Source organism: Chinchilla lanigera, unplaced genomic scaffold (genome assembly GCF_000276665.1).
Source record: "Chinchilla lanigera isolate Chin_1 unplaced genomic scaffold, ChiLan1.0 scaffold00040, whole genome shotgun sequence".
Taxonomy (NCBI): Eukaryota; Metazoa; Chordata; class Mammalia; order Rodentia; family Chinchillidae; genus Chinchilla; species Chinchilla lanigera.
In genome coordinates, this window is record NW_004955441.1 from 11,972,167 (window position 1) to 11,990,481 (window position 18,315).

At 56.1% G+C, this 18,315-nt stretch overlaps 1 protein-coding gene across 2 annotated transcripts in view; it reads left to right on the top strand.

Moving 5' to 3' along the window:
• Window positions 1-6,379, top strand: part of Six3 (SIX homeobox 3) — a 12,157-nt gene extending 5,778 nt beyond the window's left edge. For both annotated transcript variants that reach the window (XM_005390963.2, XM_013517631.1), the window contains exons 2-3: window positions 3,125-3,869; window positions 5,634-6,379. In XM_005390963.2, the coding sequence (XP_005391020.1) occupies window positions 3,125-3,869; window positions 5,634-5,826 (938 nt within the window). In that variant the 3' untranslated portion in view covers window positions 5,827-6,379. The remainder of the gene's footprint in view (window positions 1-3,124; window positions 3,870-5,633) is intronic.
• The last annotated feature ends 11,936 nt before the right edge of the window (window positions 6,380-18,315 follow it).

An 18,315-nucleotide genomic window follows, 5' to 3' on the forward strand; every position in this document is an offset into this window, starting at 1 on the left:
CCGGGCTCTGCGGGGAGGCGCGGACAGCGGGGGCTGCTGCCCGCCCGCCGCGCGGAGCTGAGTCCGGGCGCACAAAGCTGCGCGCTCTCCGCCGCCCTCCTCCCGGGTTTGCGCTTCTGGACCGCGGCCGCCACCGAGCAGGCGGGGTGCAGGGTCCGCAGAAGCCCCAGAAGAGGCCGGGGAGACAGGGGCCTCGCGGAGCGGAGTCTCTGCGCGCATTCCCTCAATTATCCCTGCGAGCGAGGATTTTCAATTGCAGTGCTTTCAGCAGAGCCCGCGGCACCTGCCCAGCCTCCCTCCGGGGCTGGCACCAGAGCGGCGGGGAGAGGCCAGGTCGCCCCCACCCGGAGGCGGGTGGGGGGGTGAGGGATAGGGAGGGACTGGCTGGGTTCATTCGCCCGCCCGGCGCCTGGGTCCCCAGGTCCGGGGGATGCAGTTTCGGGGTCACGAGCTGCTTTCAAAAAGTTGAACACAATATTCGGAAACCCACCCGTAGGAATTCTCCCCCCACACGCGGCACAATACCCACTCCCCTCCCCTTTCTCATTCCTGCCTCCTCCGCTTCCTCCTCCTGCCCCTTCCCCCTCCCACCTTTCAGTCTATAATCCTTCCCCTACAAGAGAAAGGGATCGGGAAGAAAAGATGAAGTGTCTGTTTTTGTGTCCCAACCTTTGGGCTTTTTCTGGGCCTGCAGTGAAGGACCGCCCAGAGCTTCGCAGCTGAGCGGGAAAAGAACCCTTGGCCCGGAGGAAGATACAGTATAGGGAGGAAAGAGATCCCCGAAGTGGGGCTTGATGAGTCTTCCGTTTGGAGGCATATTTCTCTGCCCACCCAGAGCTTGGGATCCATTACCCCAAACTGCCTCTGGGGCAGAGCGAGCCAGTTTGGGCCCCTCGCCCTAACCAGAGCCTCCCAGTCCCCCTCCAGCCTTCCAGGCAGCGGGAGACAAGGCCTGAACTGCGCCTGAGCTCCAGGTTTAGGGACTAGGACAGACGCAGCTCCGGTCACGTTAGTCCTATTTAAATTCTCCCTCAATCTTTTTCTCTCCTCCCTCATTGAGATCTCCAAAGTGGTGTGGACCGGCGCCGCGCCTCCAGATCTGCATCGGAATGCAGAAAAGATCTTTTTTTTTTTCTTGAAAAAAAAAAAAAAGTTTTGAATTCCTCAATGATTTTTTCTTCTGGAAAGGCAGCTTAGGATAATTATTTCAGCTTTATTGAGGGCAGATTAGTTGAAGTCTGAGCGCTGCGTTTCAATACGCGTTGTACACGGGCCGACAATGTGGGCATTGTTGGCTACTGTGTGTGAATCCATTCAACATATACACTTTTTAACACCAAACCAAGTCCTGTCTAAATATACACAGTGCTGGGGAAAGACATCTCTGACCCCGACAAATCTGCGTAAATCACACTTCCATAGTTACAGAAGCCTCACAAAGGGAGACCGGCTCAAGATGCTGATTACATCTTCTTAAATGCAACATACCTAGGGATAAACACCCAGGCCTCGCCTGGGGGCTGCAGTGGCCAGAAGGAGGGTGTGCCCTCCGTGTTCTGTAGGCATTTTAGCCTCTGTTTTAGACTTGCGGGGAACTTTCCCTACAGAAAGATTAAGCAGTTTATTACTATTATTGTTATTATTATTTACACTATGAACAAAAAGCAATTTTCAGGCCTTATCTGTTTTCTCAGGTAGCCTCCAAAATTTCAGTGCTCTTTTGGGGCTGATGGGCCGGTCCGGAGGTCCTTCTGGTGTGTGAGGGGAGCTGGCATCTTCCTGACTCCCCCGGGGTCCAGTGGGCTCCCAAGTTTCTGGGCCTGGGCAGCACCTGCACAACTCGCAGAGGCAGCTGAAGGTGGGGAGCAGTGGGGGACACAAAGAGTCAGGTTACTTTTTAACATGAAAAGAAGTGTACTCTTGTTTCTCTAATTATAAAATACAGCGTGATGGAAAAAAATCAAGGCTGCTTGGCCGGGGGCCGGGAGCAGAGTACAGAGAATTCCAACCCATAAAGACGGTGTTGGGGTGAATGTAGCCCCATGGGCGCAGGCCAAGGAGGCCAGAGCAGCCTACCAACCCTTGATTCCGGGCTCAGACTCCCCAGTGTCAATTGCGCCTCCCAAAACTCTGGGATCCCATGGGCTGCTGAGCCCGGGCTGGTGTTTGGTGGGCCCTATGAGCTCATCTCCTTCCTTTTTGCCACTATGAATGCGCACATAGGCAGAAAGAGGCTGCCCCACTACACTCCATGTGCAAACCTTGCCGGCTCGGTTGGCCCCTGCCTTCCCTTGGCAAGCAGGCCACACCTTGTCCTGAGGCCGTGAGGAGCATCTTGTCTCCCAACAAAATCCCCCCTGTAACTGGTCATCTCATTCAACTACTCTGTGACCCTGGCTTTCAGAATTTCTGGGTCAACTTCTCTGGGGAAGAGGAAGAGGGAGCGAGAAAGGAGAGCCGGAGAAAAGAAGGGGCAAGAGGAGAGAAGGGAGAGAGAAGGGAGAGAGAGGGAAGTGCCGAGATCAAGAGTTGCAAAGATTTTTTAAAAATTCTCTCTCCCCCTTCTCCCTCCTACCCTTCCCTCCCCCTCCCCCCTCACTCCGGCTAAGTGGTAAAACCGTCCTTACGTTCTCGGTATTGATTGGCAGGGCTGACAGTGATTGGCAGCGGTTGCCGTGGCAACGCCACAACGACACGCCGCAGACCAATAGAAAAGCGAAACAAAATGTTTCAATGCTGCACTCACTGTGGATTTAGGGGAGATATGATGAGGCTGTTGTCATTAGGGCGATTGCTGTGGAATCGCTGAATCTTGACTCGGCGGTGGTTGGCTCTCGCTCTGCTCTCTCCCTCTCCCTCTCCGGCTCGGGCTCGCTCTCTGCGCGCGCGCGCCGGGCCGCTCTCCTTCCTCCCTCTCTATGTGGCTGCGCGGGTGTGTGTGTGTGTGGATGTGTGTGGGGTGTGGGTGTCCCTTACGTCCTTCCTCCTCCCCCTCCTCCTGCTCCCCCCTCCTCTCCCTCTCCTCCTCCCCCCTCTCCTCTCCCTCCTCCTGGTCCTCATCGCCCCTCTCCTCCTCTTCCTCCCCTCTCTTTTCCTCTCCCTGAATTTTCTCCTCTCCTCTCAGGTCAGTCCATGGTATTCCGCTCCCCCCTAGACCTCTATTCCTCCCACTTCTTGTTGCCAAACTTCGCCGATTCTCACCACTGCTCCCTACTTCTGGCGAGCGGAGGCGGCGGCGGGAACCGCGCGGGAGGCGGCGGCGGCGGCGGCTCCAGGGCCCCCCCGGAAGAGTTGTCCATGTTCCAGCTGCCCACCCTCAACTTCTCGCCGGAGCAGGTGGCCAGCGTCTGCGAGACGCTGGAGGAGACGGGCGACATCGAGCGGCTGGGCCGCTTCCTCTGGTCGCTGCCCGTGGCCCCCGGGGCGTGCGAGGCCATCAACAAGCACGAGTCGATCCTGCGTGCGCGCGCCGTGGTCGCTTTCCACACGGGCAACTTCCGCGACCTGTACCACATCCTGGAGAACCACAAGTTCACCAAGGAATCGCACGGCAAACTGCAGGCCATGTGGCTCGAGGCGCACTACCAGGAGGCCGAGAAGCTGCGCGGTCGCCCACTCGGCCCGGTGGACAAGTACCGCGTGCGCAAGAAGTTCCCGCTGCCGCGCACCATCTGGGACGGCGAGCAGAAGACGCATTGCTTCAAGGAGCGGACTCGGAGCCTGCTGCGGGAGTGGTACCTGCAGGACCCCTACCCCAACCCCAGCAAGAAACGCGAACTGGCGCAGGCCACCGGCCTCACTCCCACACAAGTAGGCAACTGGTTTAAGAACCGGCGGCAGCGCGACCGCGCCGCAGCGGCCAAGAACAGGTCAGTGGCGGATCCGAGGCCCGGCTGCAGCCTCCTGGGCCGGGGACTGGGAGAGGGGTTGAAATGTGGGCTAGCAGGACTTGGTAGGGACTGCCGCAGAACGCGGGAGAAGCCTCAAATCTCTGGCCAGTTGGAGAAAGTTTCCGCTGTCCCTGGCACGCGGAAGAGAGGCGGGCTGTGGGTTTATTGACTGCTTTGCCCAAGAGGGGCTTTTGCCAGGGCCCAGAGAGAAAGAGGGTGCATGCAATCCCGAGTGCCTACAGCCCATGATCCTGACCCCTGGGAGCTTCTGGAGCAGCCCTCCTGTCCTGCCCCCCAGCCAGATGCTCCTGTGATCCCAGAGACAGGGAAGGAAGGAAGGAAAGTACCCTTTGCCATGTTGTTCATACTCCCATGCATTGCAAAAAGAAAGTCGAGAGCAATTCACAAACGTCAGGCAGAATAAAGTGAGCCTGGGTCCCTGCCACAAAGGGAAAACACCGGTGGCCACCATGCAGACGGTCCTTCCTGCAGTGCAGGACCCCCAGGAGGAGAACCGGGCTGGGAGTGCCGAGGCCTAGTGTTTGTGAGTGCATGTGTTCAGCACCCTGTGTGGGTTCCGGGGCGGGCCTCCTTCCCCAGCTGAAGAACATCCCCCTTGGTCCCTTACATTGGGAAACCATCGAAACAGTCCCGAGGTGGGCGAGTTGGTCAGAAAGTCACGGAGTGGTACAGGGTTTGGCCATCAGTGGAGCTCGGTTGGGAGGAACTAAGAAGTAAACGACCTGGAGGAAAACACGGGGAATGGCAAAAGCAGTGGGGCAGGGAAGGAATGGAGGAAGCTGGTGAAGGCCCGAGTGCGGAGCCTGTGTCCCTGCTCAGCTGGAAAGGCTCCGGGGCCTAATAGTACAGTGGGGAGCTGGCCTACCAGCTGCTGACAGCTGCCGGAGGCTGGGGGCTGAGTGTGAGTTCCTGGGGTGTGTTGGGGTTTATGAGCCCGGCGGAGCCCATGGCCCTCTTGCTCCTGCCTGTGGAGCCCGGTTTTCGCCTGATGGGGGGAACACCCAGTGCCAAGCGAATGCCTTCTTGTGGGGAGAAGTCCGAGATACTAGGTTCAGACAGCCGGCTCCTAGCCTGGGAGCGAGGCAGCCAGTCACGACTCTGCTTCCCTCCTGCTTTTTCCTTCATCCCTTTCTCGCTCTCCCTCCTGGTGCCCTACTTTTTGCTTCCAGCTTCTCTGTTTTCTCTTCCCCGGATCCTGAGCTCTGAGCAGGGATCCAGGGAGCAAAACCTGCAAGTGCTACCCAGTGCTACCCGGAGAGGCTGCGGGTGAGAAACCCTCGGCCCAGGGTGTCCGCTCGCAGGGGAGGACGTACTGAGGGAGCCACACTGCTTGCTCCCTTGCTCTCTGAAGCCAGCAGGCTCAGCCAGAAGAGCTCTAGGGGATGGGGAGAAAGAAGCGCTCTCTCTGCTCTTCCGGACTCCAGCTCCGCGGGCGGCCGGCCTCGGCCTGTCCCTCTGCCCGGTGGAAGTCCGGTCCCTATCGGGGAGGCCCCGAGAGCTTCCCTGGAGAAGGGAGCCCAGAGCCAAAGGGCCGTGGAAGCTCTCTGGCGACGTTCAAGGAGCGGCTAGGTGCCGGGAGGGAGGAGCGCAGAGGGCACAGTTGGGGGCGCCGGCTGGGGGAGGCCGGGAGCGCGGTCGGTGGCAGGCCCGGCTCCCGGCGGCGCAGGGGAGCCTGGTAGCGGGCGCTGTGTCAGGACGGGCACGGCTCTCTCTCTCCCGCAGGCTCCAGCACCAGGCCATCGGACCAAGCGGCATGCGCTCGCTGGCCGAGCCCGGCTGCCCCACGCACGGCTCGGCCGAGTCGCCGTCCACGGCGGCCAGCCCGACCACCAGCGTGTCCAGCCTGACGGAGCGCGCGGACACCGGCACCTCCATCCTCTCGGTAACCTCCAGCGACTCGGAATGTGATGTATGATAGCCAAGGCCGCCCTCCTTCCCCTTCTGCCCTCCTCCCCCGCCTCCTTCCCCTCCTCCTTCCCCTCCTTCTCTTCCTCCTCTTCCTCCTCAGCCCCAGAACAAACCGAAATCAGGATACACAACCATACACACACACAACTCCACACACACACAGTCACTCCAGCCAAAAATATTTAAAAACCAAGAAAAATAAGAATTTAACCGCAAACCATCAACAACCCCAAACACCATCTACTACCACGGCCACCCCAAAGGACTGGGACACCGACAGTCACAAGCGCTGATACTGCGGGCAGAAAACATAAGAGAGGCGACAACTGTATACTTTCTAGGACAAGCACGGCTTCTCCTTTTGGTTCCCATGGACCCAGCACCCCACCTGCATGACGATTTATTTGTATCTGGGAAAATATTCTCTCTAGTTTAAATGATTTAAAAGAGTCGACTACACAAAAACCACCACCACGAGACGACGAACGCGAACCAGACAAAAAGGAAAAAAAAAAAAATCTGCCATCTCCATTCTGAATTTGTTTTTAAAGGAAACAGAAAAAAAAGAACTCTTCGAGAGAGAAAGAGCAAATGTTTCTCACCTTTTGTTGCTCTCTCTCCCTTTTTTCTTCTCTCGCTGTCTTTCTTTCTCTTCTCTCTGTTTTTAAGTCCAAGTATTGGTCAGACAAGATGCAATCTTCTGTTTTTTGTTCAGCAGACAATCATTTTCTTCGTAAGCACCTTTTCCTCGCTGTCACTGCCTGTGTGGGTACTGGTTATAAATGTGGAAAAAGAATAGTTATGACTGTAACAGATTTTTATTTTTATTTCAAAATTTTATATGAATTATGTATATCTTAATGATCGGTCATTTTCCCAGTTTGTAATATATGTGTAGAAATTGCCTGTATATGATATTGCTTTCTCTCCTCTCCCTTTCTCTTTCTCTTTCTTTCTCCTTTCTCCCCCCTCCTTCCTCTCTTCCCGTCCACCTGTATCTTTCTTTTTGGGGGGTTTCCCCTCCCACTCGGCGGTCCTGGCGTCAGCTTGGCAGTCAAGGCTTGGCGAGGCGGCCTGGGTTAGGAAGAGGGACCCCATCGCTAGCGAAAGCGGAGAGTGAGACTGTAGTATTCTTATGCAAAAGCTATTTCGAGTATTTCTTAGCTGCTTTGGAGGTATCTCTCACTCCCCATAGGACGCTTTTACTGTTATCTTAACTGCGTGTTTATCTATATGTAAAAACTTTCTAAAGCAAATACAGTATTCTCCATTTTCTTATCACTCCCCGAGACTGTTGTTTTTGTCCCCTGGCCTGAAGCCCCAGGGTGCAGCATCCAGGCCTTAGCTTTCCTCTCCCGTTCAGGGGGTCTGCTGGAGCTGGAGCAGGATTTCAGAGCTGGGTCTGAGCTTTTTCAGGGAATTGGGTGGGGGGAAAGAAAGGGGGATGAGACCCATTGGGATGAGAGTCCCAGCAGATCGGAGCAAAGGCGGAAAGGACGCAGGGGGAGGTTACTACCATAGCCAGTTTCCTCCGCACAAGGTGCAAGGCCCAGATCCACCCGGGCTGGAGCCCTTCCAGGCACTGCAGCCTGCCACTCAGCCCTTGTGGGTCTTGGGGGATGTGTTGGGATCTTTGGTTGTTGTTGCTTTGCTTTTTAAAAGGGGGACACACACAGTTGCCAAACCCCAGCGTCCATTCTCAGAAGAACTAACAGGTTTTGTCTTCTTCTTTGGGGGCGGGCAGAGGAGTAAGGGAGGAAGTTGTGTGCGGAGTTTAGGGCCTAGAACCAGAATGGACCCCCACGTGCGTGTCTCTGATGGGTCTCTGTCTCCCTAAAAATTTGTCGTGTTTTTTGGGATCAGCGTAGTCCCTCCAGCCCCTAAGCCACTTCAGAATTGGCTTATCTTTCAAATGAAAACCAGAAAAACATTGCTGCCTCTCACTAACCGTGTTCCTGCTGGTCCCAAGCCTTCCTACTCCACGCGCTCGCACTCGGGGTGGGGCTGGGGACACTTGTCCCCAGGGACGGTGATGCTGTGGGCCTGGACAGTCAGCACCCGAGGAAGAACCAAAGAGGTAATTTCAAAAAACTTGCCTTCACTTGAAAGTCCACTTTCCAAAGCAAGAAGCATTCGGGAGAAACGTGCCTGGAATTTTTCGTGCATTTCCAAACTCATTTTGACTTCTGATTTTCCTTTGTCCTCATCCCTGGCAGTGCCAGGGGGAGTTACACAGACAAGCTAGGCAGAAAGGCTGCCTGGCTTGGAGGTACCCTGGGTGCACAAGAGCTGGCATGCTTGGAGGCGGCAGGAGGGTTCCTACGCGGGCGTCCCTACTTAGAACTAGGGCATTCAGCCGACTTCTGGAGGTTCCAAGCTCCGCGGCCTGGCATGCAGGATCAGAGTCTGTGTGTTCAGTGCCTGCGACCACATTCCTCCTGCTGCCACATTTCAGGCAGTGTGACTCAGGTGGTAGGAGTTCGGGAAAGCCACTGTCTGAATTCCACCTGGTGGGGGCCTCTGTTCTAGGCTAAGGGACTGCGTTACCTGCTCTCATTCCTAGATAGCCAGTCATGTACTTGACCCAGAGCTGGGGCCTGGAAACCCCAAAGTAGTAGTAGTAATTGCCTTGGTGTGGACAGTCTGGATGAAACCGGATGGAAAGGGTGACACTGCTGGAGAATGACTTTGGGAAGGGCCTGTGCTGATTTCACCTGGGAGCAATGCTTTTTATCTGAGGGCAGGGGACAAACTTGGAAGTCGTTCTTCTTTCTCTCAACATACCTGACAGAAAAAAAGCAGACTTGGGATTTCCAGTGCCCATTCTTTCTCAGCTGAAGGAAACACACTAGCAGGGTCCACAGCAGCCATCAGCCTTTAGCCCTGTTGAATGTCACCAGCCTCTTGTCTATCTGTCTAGTTCATTATCTACTCTTTCACTCTCTCATCACCTGTATTTCTACCTAGGCTTCCACAAATACCATCGTTCAGCTTTGCACTTTCTGACCTCACCTACCAGTCCCTGTGAGAGAAGCATGTATTCTTGTTGGAGGTGGTGGACAGGTGCACAAACCTGAGTACACACACCATGCAAAGTCTGCGTACCAGAGGCTGTGTGTATGATGTTTCATATAAATGTATGAACAGAGCATTAGTATTTGCCCAGTCTATGTTTTCATGCATACTGCATAGCTTAGGCACAGTACTTGCATGAGGCTTGAGAAGTTCATATATTCCTAGTTATCCAAGGAATATTAGGGCGGCTCCAGGACACCTATACAATGTTCAGGTGTGTACAGGGACTTTCTGTCCCGTGGGCATGTGTCTTTTGAGTCTCAGTTCTCATGCAGATAGATGTGAGCTTCCTTGTTCGAGTCAGTCCACAGATATGACTAGACCCTCAGCAGGCTTTCCAGTCCTTTATGAAGGGAGAGGGTCACAATAAGTATTCATTCCAGAAGGCAGAAGGGGTTGAACCCTTGCCCTTGATATGTTACAGTGGAATTGGCTTCTGCCCCTTTAAATATGTGAGTGGGGAGAGAGGCCCCTTTCTGGCCATGTTTTAATTTCACTAGCTTCCTGCCTACTCATTCTGTTTCTGGGTCCCCCCAAAACGTGGTCAGTGCTGTCAAGGTTCCAGGGTCCTTGAGGGCGGAACTCCAGAGCAAGTCCAGGGTGAGGCCCTGCATGTGGAAAAGCCATCTCAGCCACGGTGTTCAGCCTGCCTCCTGGGGAGGCTACAAATTGCATCTGGGCCAGGGAGCGCGTGCATCAGCATGTCCTCTGGCATGGGCCTCTAGGCCTGGGTCAGGCCAGATAAGTGGGCCCAAGTGTTAACCATCAGTCCCCACTGTCTTGGCATACAGCAGCCAGTGGGCTGGCTCCTCTCCTGGTGTCAGAGGGTTGGGACCCACTTCCTGGTGGGTCCAACCCCAGCCCCAGCCCCTCTGCTCTGGCTCAGAGCATTCCCGTATGTCTAGGACTCTCTGTACCTGGGCTGCCTAGTCTATGGTGTAAGAGCTTTGAGGAACAACAGCCAATTTGGCCTTCCTTACCTCCCTCAAAGAGTAACAATGGCAATCCCGGATTTGCATGGCGAAAGCAGAATGGGATGTGAAACTGAGAAAATCTATATCAAAGGCCTGACCCTTAGAAGCCACCACCTGCCAGAGGAAATCTACCCCTTCAGCCAGGTCACTTCTGTCCTGTTACCTTCCCACCCCTAGCCCCAGCCCGGTAGCCTCACTTGGTTCCTCCTTTTGCCCTCCTCCAATCCCACAGAATCAACTGCCCAGTGCCAGCGCAGTTGATTATCCCCAGCAAGACACACAACTGATTAAAATGAAATGACCCGGAAGCTGCCACAGCACAGGGCTCGGATGCTGATCAATAGTGGGTCTGGAAGCACACTGGCGCAGAGAAGGCTGGGGCTGGGGTCGGGAGTGGTGGGACTAGGCAGGGGTGGCGGGACTTGGGGTGTGGGGCTGGCTCCAGGGAGGCACTGGCAAGGCGCATGAAGCAGGCTGCACTGTGAACCACAGCCTGGGCTGTGGAGGCAGAGTAGCCACCCTGCCTGCTTGCGAAGGGAAACTGGCCCACAGCACATTCTGGACCCAGGGCATCCGCCAGATTGCAGGAGCTCTCAGCCTGGTCTCCGGCCCATTGGATGTGCTCAGCCTCCCCTGAGCAGGAGACAGCCCTGTTTCTTCTTCTTTTAGTCTTCTGTCTCTGTGGCCCTCTCGTCCGGCCTAGGCCTTTGTGTGGCTGTCACCTGGAGCACTGCCTGCTGCCTTAGGGCTTTCATGTGCTCTGCCTGTCTCCTCTGTCCTCAAGCACTGGGGCTGAGACTGCTGGCCACCAGGATGCTGGGCCGAGGGTGCTCACACTCAGGCCCCCTCGACCTCTCACTGCCAGACCCCCTCGACCTCTCACTGCCAGACCCCTTTCTGGCCCCAGCGGAGCTGAGCCTTCCCTGCCCCGGTGCACGGGCAGGGGTGGCGGTCTGGCCCCAGGAAGGGTGGGGAAGGAAGGCGAGGGGAAGCCAGGGAGGAGGGGAGCGGTGCTAGCCGGGCTCCGATTTCTCTGGTCAGCTGAGCACAACTTTCCATTCGAGTGTATTCATGCAGTGGCTGATTGAACTCTGCTGTGCCAGGCGGGGCTCCGCGGGAGGGGGGCAGACACAGCGAGGCTGACAGAGGCTGCACCGCGCGTGTGCACACACACACACACACACACACACACATTCAGCATCCCCCCCTCACATATTCTACGCATACCTCACTGCCAGCCAGTTCAGCACGAACACAATACTGACTTTCCTTCCGTCACCCTCACCTGCCCCAAGGTCAATTTCCCAACACCCACAGCCCTCCTTTCCCTTACCACACAAGGCCTGTCTTCCCACGTTGCCCTTTGCAGATTCTGTCCTGGTCCTCAGACACAGACACAAGCATCCTTCCTCCTCTTTCTCCCCTGCAGGTCCACTCACCAGGACACACACACTCAGAACCTGCAGAGATGCACACATGCCTTCCACGCTCACAGTCACACTGCAGACCTATCCAGATTTGCACCGCAGTAGAAATACACCTCTGGGTAAAACAGTACTAGCCAGCGTGGACTTGGAGTGAACAAGCTGACGTACACAGCGGGCTGGAGCTGCTCAAAAGTTCACACACAAGAAAAGGGGTAGAAGAACAACCTCCGCCAGAGGGCACAGCCACTGCCCAGTCGCCGAGATACACAGAGGGAGCACTCAGATGCACGGGGGAACAAGGCACTCAACCCAAACCATGGTTTAAGTGACACAGAGGCCACCATTTGCCCAGCCTCAACCACGCCTGAAGCGCACACATGCACACACAGGCGCGCACACCCAGACCAGGCTCAAGATTAGTAGAAAACTAGATGATCACCTTCAGAGAAACACATTTCCTCTTGGGAGTGGGCAGGTAAGCAAAGGCCTCCATTTTATAGCCCACCCCTAACTGCCCAGGATTTGAGGCTTTGCAGAGCAGGAAGGGAAGGGTGAGTAAAGGGTGAGTAAAGAAGAGAGTGTAAAGGGGAAGAGAGTTACAGTGCAGGGAAAAAGGCAAAAGACAGAGAAAACAGATGAACTGAAACAAAAAGTGAGACAGCAGAAGAGGAGGAAGGGGAGGAGCATGAGGCTGGGACAGGAGCAGGCAGAAAATAAGGCGCGGCTGATTCTCAGACCTAGGCATGGGGATGGTCCACCTTGGCTGGGGAAAGGGAGCCAGGCAGCACCGGGTCTTCGTGAAAGCATGGGGCGGAGGTGGGGGCACTCTGACCACGCCGGCTTAGCCTGGGCTATGAACCCCGTGCTGCGCATGTGCAGGACAGCCTGGGCCCACATGCGCCTAGAGCTGGGAGTCCAGGCGGCTCCCTCTGCCCAGAAGAACCTCACCCGTGGAGGGACCCACCTCTTTTTGCCGCTCTGCCCTGCGTTTGACAGCAGCCTCCCTTCACATTACAAATTCCCAGCAATCCCCACCTTGCGGCTCCATTCGGACGCGCACAGCCACCCCCTTTACGAGAGGTCCTCACACGTCCACCTCCTGCACTGGGGTGAACCCCGGACAGCGCGGGAGCGAAGCACGTTTCCATTCCTAGCAATGGAACCTCACTCTGCAGATAAGCCCACGACTCTTTCTCGCTCTCGTTTTGGAAATAATTTTGAAAAAGGAAAAGGCCTAAACCCAAAGGAGACTAACCCAGAATGTGAGGTCTTTACCCAGGTACTGGTAAGCAAGGGCAGCCTAGGCAAGTCTTGTTCTCATCTGCACCTGCGACTCCGCAGGCAGCCCCCCACAGGGCCCCACCGCCAGGCGGGTGGGACTCGGGGCACCCTCAGGCAGAGACCCTGTCCTTCTCTCTTGGCGGTTGGAGATGCCTGAGACCAGGTAGGCACCGACTGAAGAGACCCAGACTGTGTTCCGGGAGGACTTGGACTCCCGCTCCTGCCCCCTCATCAGGCGAAAGAAGTGAGAAAATGACGAGACTGGAAGGAGGGGTGAGCCCCACGGGGATTCTCAGCCCCCAGAGTGTGTGGCGTCCGGGAATGTACGCGGAGTGCCTGGGGGCGAGGTCTGAAGGGAAGGCGGCTCTGCAGAGCGTGGGGGAGGCAGCGCCCAGGGTGGGGGTCTGCGAGGGGCAGCGAGGCTCTCGCACTCCCCTGCCTCGCTCTCCGCTTTGTCCCCCCTTCTGGGGCTCGACAATGTATTTCTTTCTTCCGACCACTAGGAGGCGATGCGGTCACAGCCCAGGGCCTGAAGCTGTGGTCCAGGCTCCGGGTCCCCGCCGGGCTGGGCAGCGCCAAAGGAAGGCCGGGCCTGTCGCTGGGGATGGTCTTGGAGCCGTTCCAGGCAGGCACTGGCTTTACTTTGTTGGAGTTGGAGATGAGTCTTTACCATCATAATTAATTTGCGACCATTATTCAACAGAAATTCTTAGCCAGGCCCCTTAATGACCGCGCCCGCCGGTAATTACGGGCGTGCACGCGTCTGGCTCATAGCCCCGGGCGCGCGCCACTTCGCCTGCCTGCCCGCACCTGGTCCTTCCGGGCGCACGGGCGCAGCCGGGCCAGGCCCCGCGGGAGCAGGGACCGGGGCCCGCAGACGCACGTCCACAGGCGGGCATGTGCGATCCAGGCCTCTGCCGGCGCCGCCTCTCCCTCACTCCGAGTCTGAGCCGAAGCGGCTGCGGTGGCAGGGGACTATCAGAGAGGACACTGTCACAGAGCCAGCCTCCATTTCACCCTGCGACACCTCCCCTTCAGTGCGTCCGTAACTGGGTGAATACTTCTCTGCGATCCCTCGATCCTTGGTCGGGTCCGCAAGACCAGGCAAATGCGAAAGCAGAGGGTGGGTGGGGCAGAGCGGCTGGGCGCTTCCCCTTGGCTTGACGTGGATCTTGCAGGCATCAGCCTTGCCAGAACACGCCTCGTGTGTGTCACCTCCTGGAAACAGGGAAACATACTTGGCCAGGAGCTGAGTACAGGCGCTCTTAGGAAGAGGAAGCATTTCCGCGGGCTTCTCTCCTAGCGTGGATGGGCCTTGTTTTGACCGCCAGCGCTTCCAGAGGGCTGGGACGCAGCGGTGTGCAAGTGTAGAGCTATGTGTGAGTCTGTTGAGTGTGCAGTGAGTCTGTCTGTTGTTCGGATTGTCATACTTACCTCGCCCCGGTGACACATCTACCTTCGGGGCTCTCTGAGAACCGTACCTACGTGCGGAAGTGTCGGAGAGGTTCTCTAAGAAGTGAAAGCACAATTTCAGCCCGTCGGTGAGCGGTTCACAGTCCAATGGGAAGGACAACTGAGGTCACTGGTTGAAAACAAACACTCTTTGTAGGTGCGCATAACTCTTCCAGGACCAGTTGGGGATCTGATGACACATCTCGGTGTTTGTCCCTTTTCATGAATCTGTGACTTGGCCCTAGACACCTCTCTGACCCCAGTTCTCTCAGAAGTATGGAGACATTCACTTTCACACCCTCACCGGTGGCTCCTTGGAGGAGTCTGTCAGAGGACCCCTGAGCAACCTAAACTCCTTGCTTCCAAAGCATCTCCTACCCAGAGCAGAAGGCCTGCCCGGCCAGATCCACTCTCTGGCGCACTCACCCTGCCTTAGTTCCGCGGCATAGTGATGTCCTCTCTGAGCCCACGCTAGGGCGAAGGAGGTCTGCCAAAGCTTGAGTCCCAGGCCCCCAGAGGCGCAACCTCTGGAATAGCTGGGGAGGCCGCAGGAGACCAAGGCCATAGGTGACCGCGAGCGTGGCGCACGCTGAGTCTGCAGGCTCAGACCTGGAGCAGGGAACCTAGAACACGCACGCCTTCGGGCGCCCTCGGAGAGGCTCGGTCTGTGCGCTTCGAACTTTGCGCAACCTTTGCGCGCCCAGACGCTTGGAAACCGTTGTTTCCTGAGGCCTGTTCGCCAAGGGCTCTAGGGGTGGCGGCAGCGCAGCGCAGGACCCTTCCGTTAGGACCCCCGGAAAGGCTTCCTCCAGGCAACCGCGGAGCTTGGGTCGGAGGAGGCGTCAAACCGCCTGAGCGTCTCGTTATTGGATAAACTACCGTCTCTAGACTGAGAGAAATGGAGTGGAAATCAAATTAATTTGTGGGCCCCTGGTCCGGAGATGTTTCCATCGCACCCCTAGACTTCTGGTGTCCTCTGACCCTGAGCGGCCGGGGCGAGCCGAGCCCGTGGGCGCCTGCGCGCGTGAGCGCGTGATCCCGCGCGCGCGTGGGGCAGTAATCAGGGAGCAGGAGAGGCAAGCCTCGGCCCCCCCAGCAGAATTTAGGTCCTAAGGTAAGGAGAGGAAGCAGGAAAGGCCGAGGGACGGAGGCAGGCCACCGCTCCGCGCCCGCCCAAGAGAGCAGGACGTGACCCGGGGCAGAGCCAGCTGGAGGCGGGAGAAGGGAAGGAGCGCAAGAGGGATGCGGAGCAGGAGAGCACGGCGGGGCAGGTCCCGGATACAAGTTGAGCTTTTATGAACTGGAGACCAGAGGAAGCTACTCTTCAGCGTCTATAGACCCCGAGGCCCCGCCAGGTCACTCGGCCCTTGTGCGGGCCCGGAAGACCCTCTTTCCTGGTAGTGCTAACCGGAGCAGAAAAGCAGGTCACAGGCTGGAAGCCGCGCGCGCCCTGAGCATTGGCGGGGTTTTGCTGCCACCTCGCGGCGATGGCGCGCAGCTTCTCAGCCTTCTGCGCCCCAGGCTTTGGCCCTGGGCGCTGGCGGTGGCGTGGGGGCCTCGCCCTACAGTCCCACCCTCTTTGGCAGTATCTCTTACCCGCATAGTTGCTTTGTACCCTTAAAGACGTCTGCAATGGGCCAAACCCTGTTCACAATTTTGTGTCTGTAGTCCTGTGCTATTTGGGTCCTCCCTGCTAGCTCTTCCCTTTTGCTACTATTTGATTCTATAACTGCCACCCGGACTTGCAACACCGATCTTACGCTAAGGCTTCTTTTCTCCTGAACTACTAACTTCCTCTCCTGCTCAGGCCTCGGGGAACTTGATGGAACGCCGAGCTCTTCCATGATGAAGGTCTGGCGGCAGCCAGGCGGCTTGGTGAGAGCCTGTTCTGTGCCAGGTGCTGTGGGACTCACGGGGACAGGGAATGCCAACCCAGACCCCACCCCTGCGAGGGGTTCCTGGAAGCAGACAAATGCAACAGACAAATTCTAACGTCTGTATTCCTATCAAAAGATGAACCCCCGAGGGGGCAATTGAGGTGCATGTCTCTTTTTTCTCTGTCCCCCTCCTTTTCTTTTGTGGTGCTAGATATCAAACCCAGGCCCTCACTGAGGCTGAGCCGAGGCTATACCACCAGGCTACACTTTCAGCCCAGAAGCAGCTCCTGTTGCGTAAGTATGAGTTTTCTGGGCTGGTGAGGCCGGAAGGACGATCTAGGTGCAAAGGATGCTGGGGGCTGAAAGGGACTGATGTTTTCTTGAGGTGCTCCAAGGTCTGATGGTGAAGCCATTGCCTCCCTTGGGACAGTACAACCAGCTTTGGCTCGTAAAATGTCGGAGGTAAAGGAACTTTGGAGTCCCATTGTTCACCCATCTAAATTCACAAGGAAACTCTGTCTTTAAGACCAGTTAACACTGTAGAGTCCAAAATGGTGCCCAAAGGAGACCAGCCACCAATGCCAGGTGGGCTGGAGGTGGGCAGCACAGGTGCTCTTCCTGCTCTCAACTAGTTTTTCTTGCCAGACTGTGTCTTATGCAGCACACATACTCAATCTCGTACATGCTCAATCTCCTCTCTACACACCCCAAATTCAAAAGGTTTCAGTTTTGTTTTATTTGTTTGTTTGTTTGATGTCTTTACTGCCAAAATGCTCTGGCAGCAAACCTGACCTAAACTGTATGAAGCTATTTAAAAGGCCCCCTTATCCACTTGGCATGGATATTACATGTTTCATTTCAGAAATATTAATGCATTTGACTACAGGTGCTGTTCCAGACCCACCAGGGTGGTATCAGGTAATGTATAAGGTATGTACCAACTTGGAAGCTTACTGCTGGAAAAGACAGAGTGTGCTGGGGGGAAGCAAGTTGGGATGAAGGCCTGAGATGAGTCTGGTCTTTCCTAATGAATCCCAGGACCTTGCAAGTACTAGGCAAAGGCTCTCCCATTGAAATACCACCCCCCAGCCCAATGTACCTTTCTGAAATCTCCAAAGTTCTGACTTCCCAACGGTTTGGGGAAAGGCACTGTATTATATTGGATAGAGGCTGCATTACTTGAGGTTAGAGGCTCATGGTGGGTGAGGTAATTGGCAGAGCTGCGATTGAAATCGTGTAAGTGGATAACCCATAAAAAGCAAAGTCCACAGCAAGAGTAGGTCAAGTTGGCTTCAGGACCAGGTCGCAGAGCCAGCCCAGGAAAGCCGATGGCATTTTGGAGGGCTGAGATCTTGACTTCTATACCAGTTGGAGAAGGCAGATAAGTTTTGGCTCCTGACATTAGGGATGAAAGGAGTAAAGATCCTCTGGAAAAATTTATCTTTCTGGATGTCTTCCTTCATCCTAATAGTTAGGGGACTTGCCCCGGCCCTGGTCTTCAGACACTTTTTCCTTGGTCCTGACACATCCCAAGCCCAGCGCAGCTTTCTGTTGGACATTGCCAGGTAAGCTGAGCCCCACCCCGCCCCATCCCGCCAAGTTTAGCCCATCACAAACTCAGGGCGTCTGAGTGGCATCTCAGGTGAAGGTCCAGGTGGGCTCCAAGGAGGAGGTAATCCAGAGGAAGTTGCCTGGGCTCCCTGTGGTCACAGGTTTCTATCTCCAGCTGCGGGGCTGCTCCTCCCCCACCCTCCCACCCCACAGCCCGTCAGCAGGGAGGGGTGGGGCCACGCTGAGCTGCCAGGCCCCTCAGTGTTACCTGACAGCTGAACCTCCAAATGGTCTTCAGAGTCTGTGGGCAGGGGCTCCGACTGCCTGTCCCTCTGTGAGTGGGAGCCAGAGCATCGCAAGACCTGGGATAAACCTCTGCTGGGGTCAAATGGGAAGCTTCATGCGGGAAAGATAGAGTGCTCTGGGCAGAAGGCTGCTTGGGATGAAGGCTTGGGACCAGTCAGGTCTTTCCTCTTTTCATTCTTTACCAGGGACTTTCAGGCTGAGGGTGACCCTACCTCAGCTGAGGCTCCTGGGGTTTTCCTTAATGAGCTTTGGCCAACTGACAACCGCAACAACATAAAGACAAAGTTTTCTTTTATGGTCAACTGAGCTCTAGAACTCTTCCTCCTAAGCGAGCAGGGATTAGAAGACTGAAAGTGGAGGAGGATGGCCTGGCACGGTGGCATGCGCCTGTAATCCCAGCACTCCAGAGGCTGAGGCAGGAGGACCGCTGTGAGTTCAAGGCCAGCCTGGGCTACAAAGTGAGCTCAAGGCCAGCCTGAACTGCATAGTGAGACCCTGTCTCAGAAAGACAAAAGACAAAAAAAGTGGAGGAAACATCCTCAAGGCCTAGAAA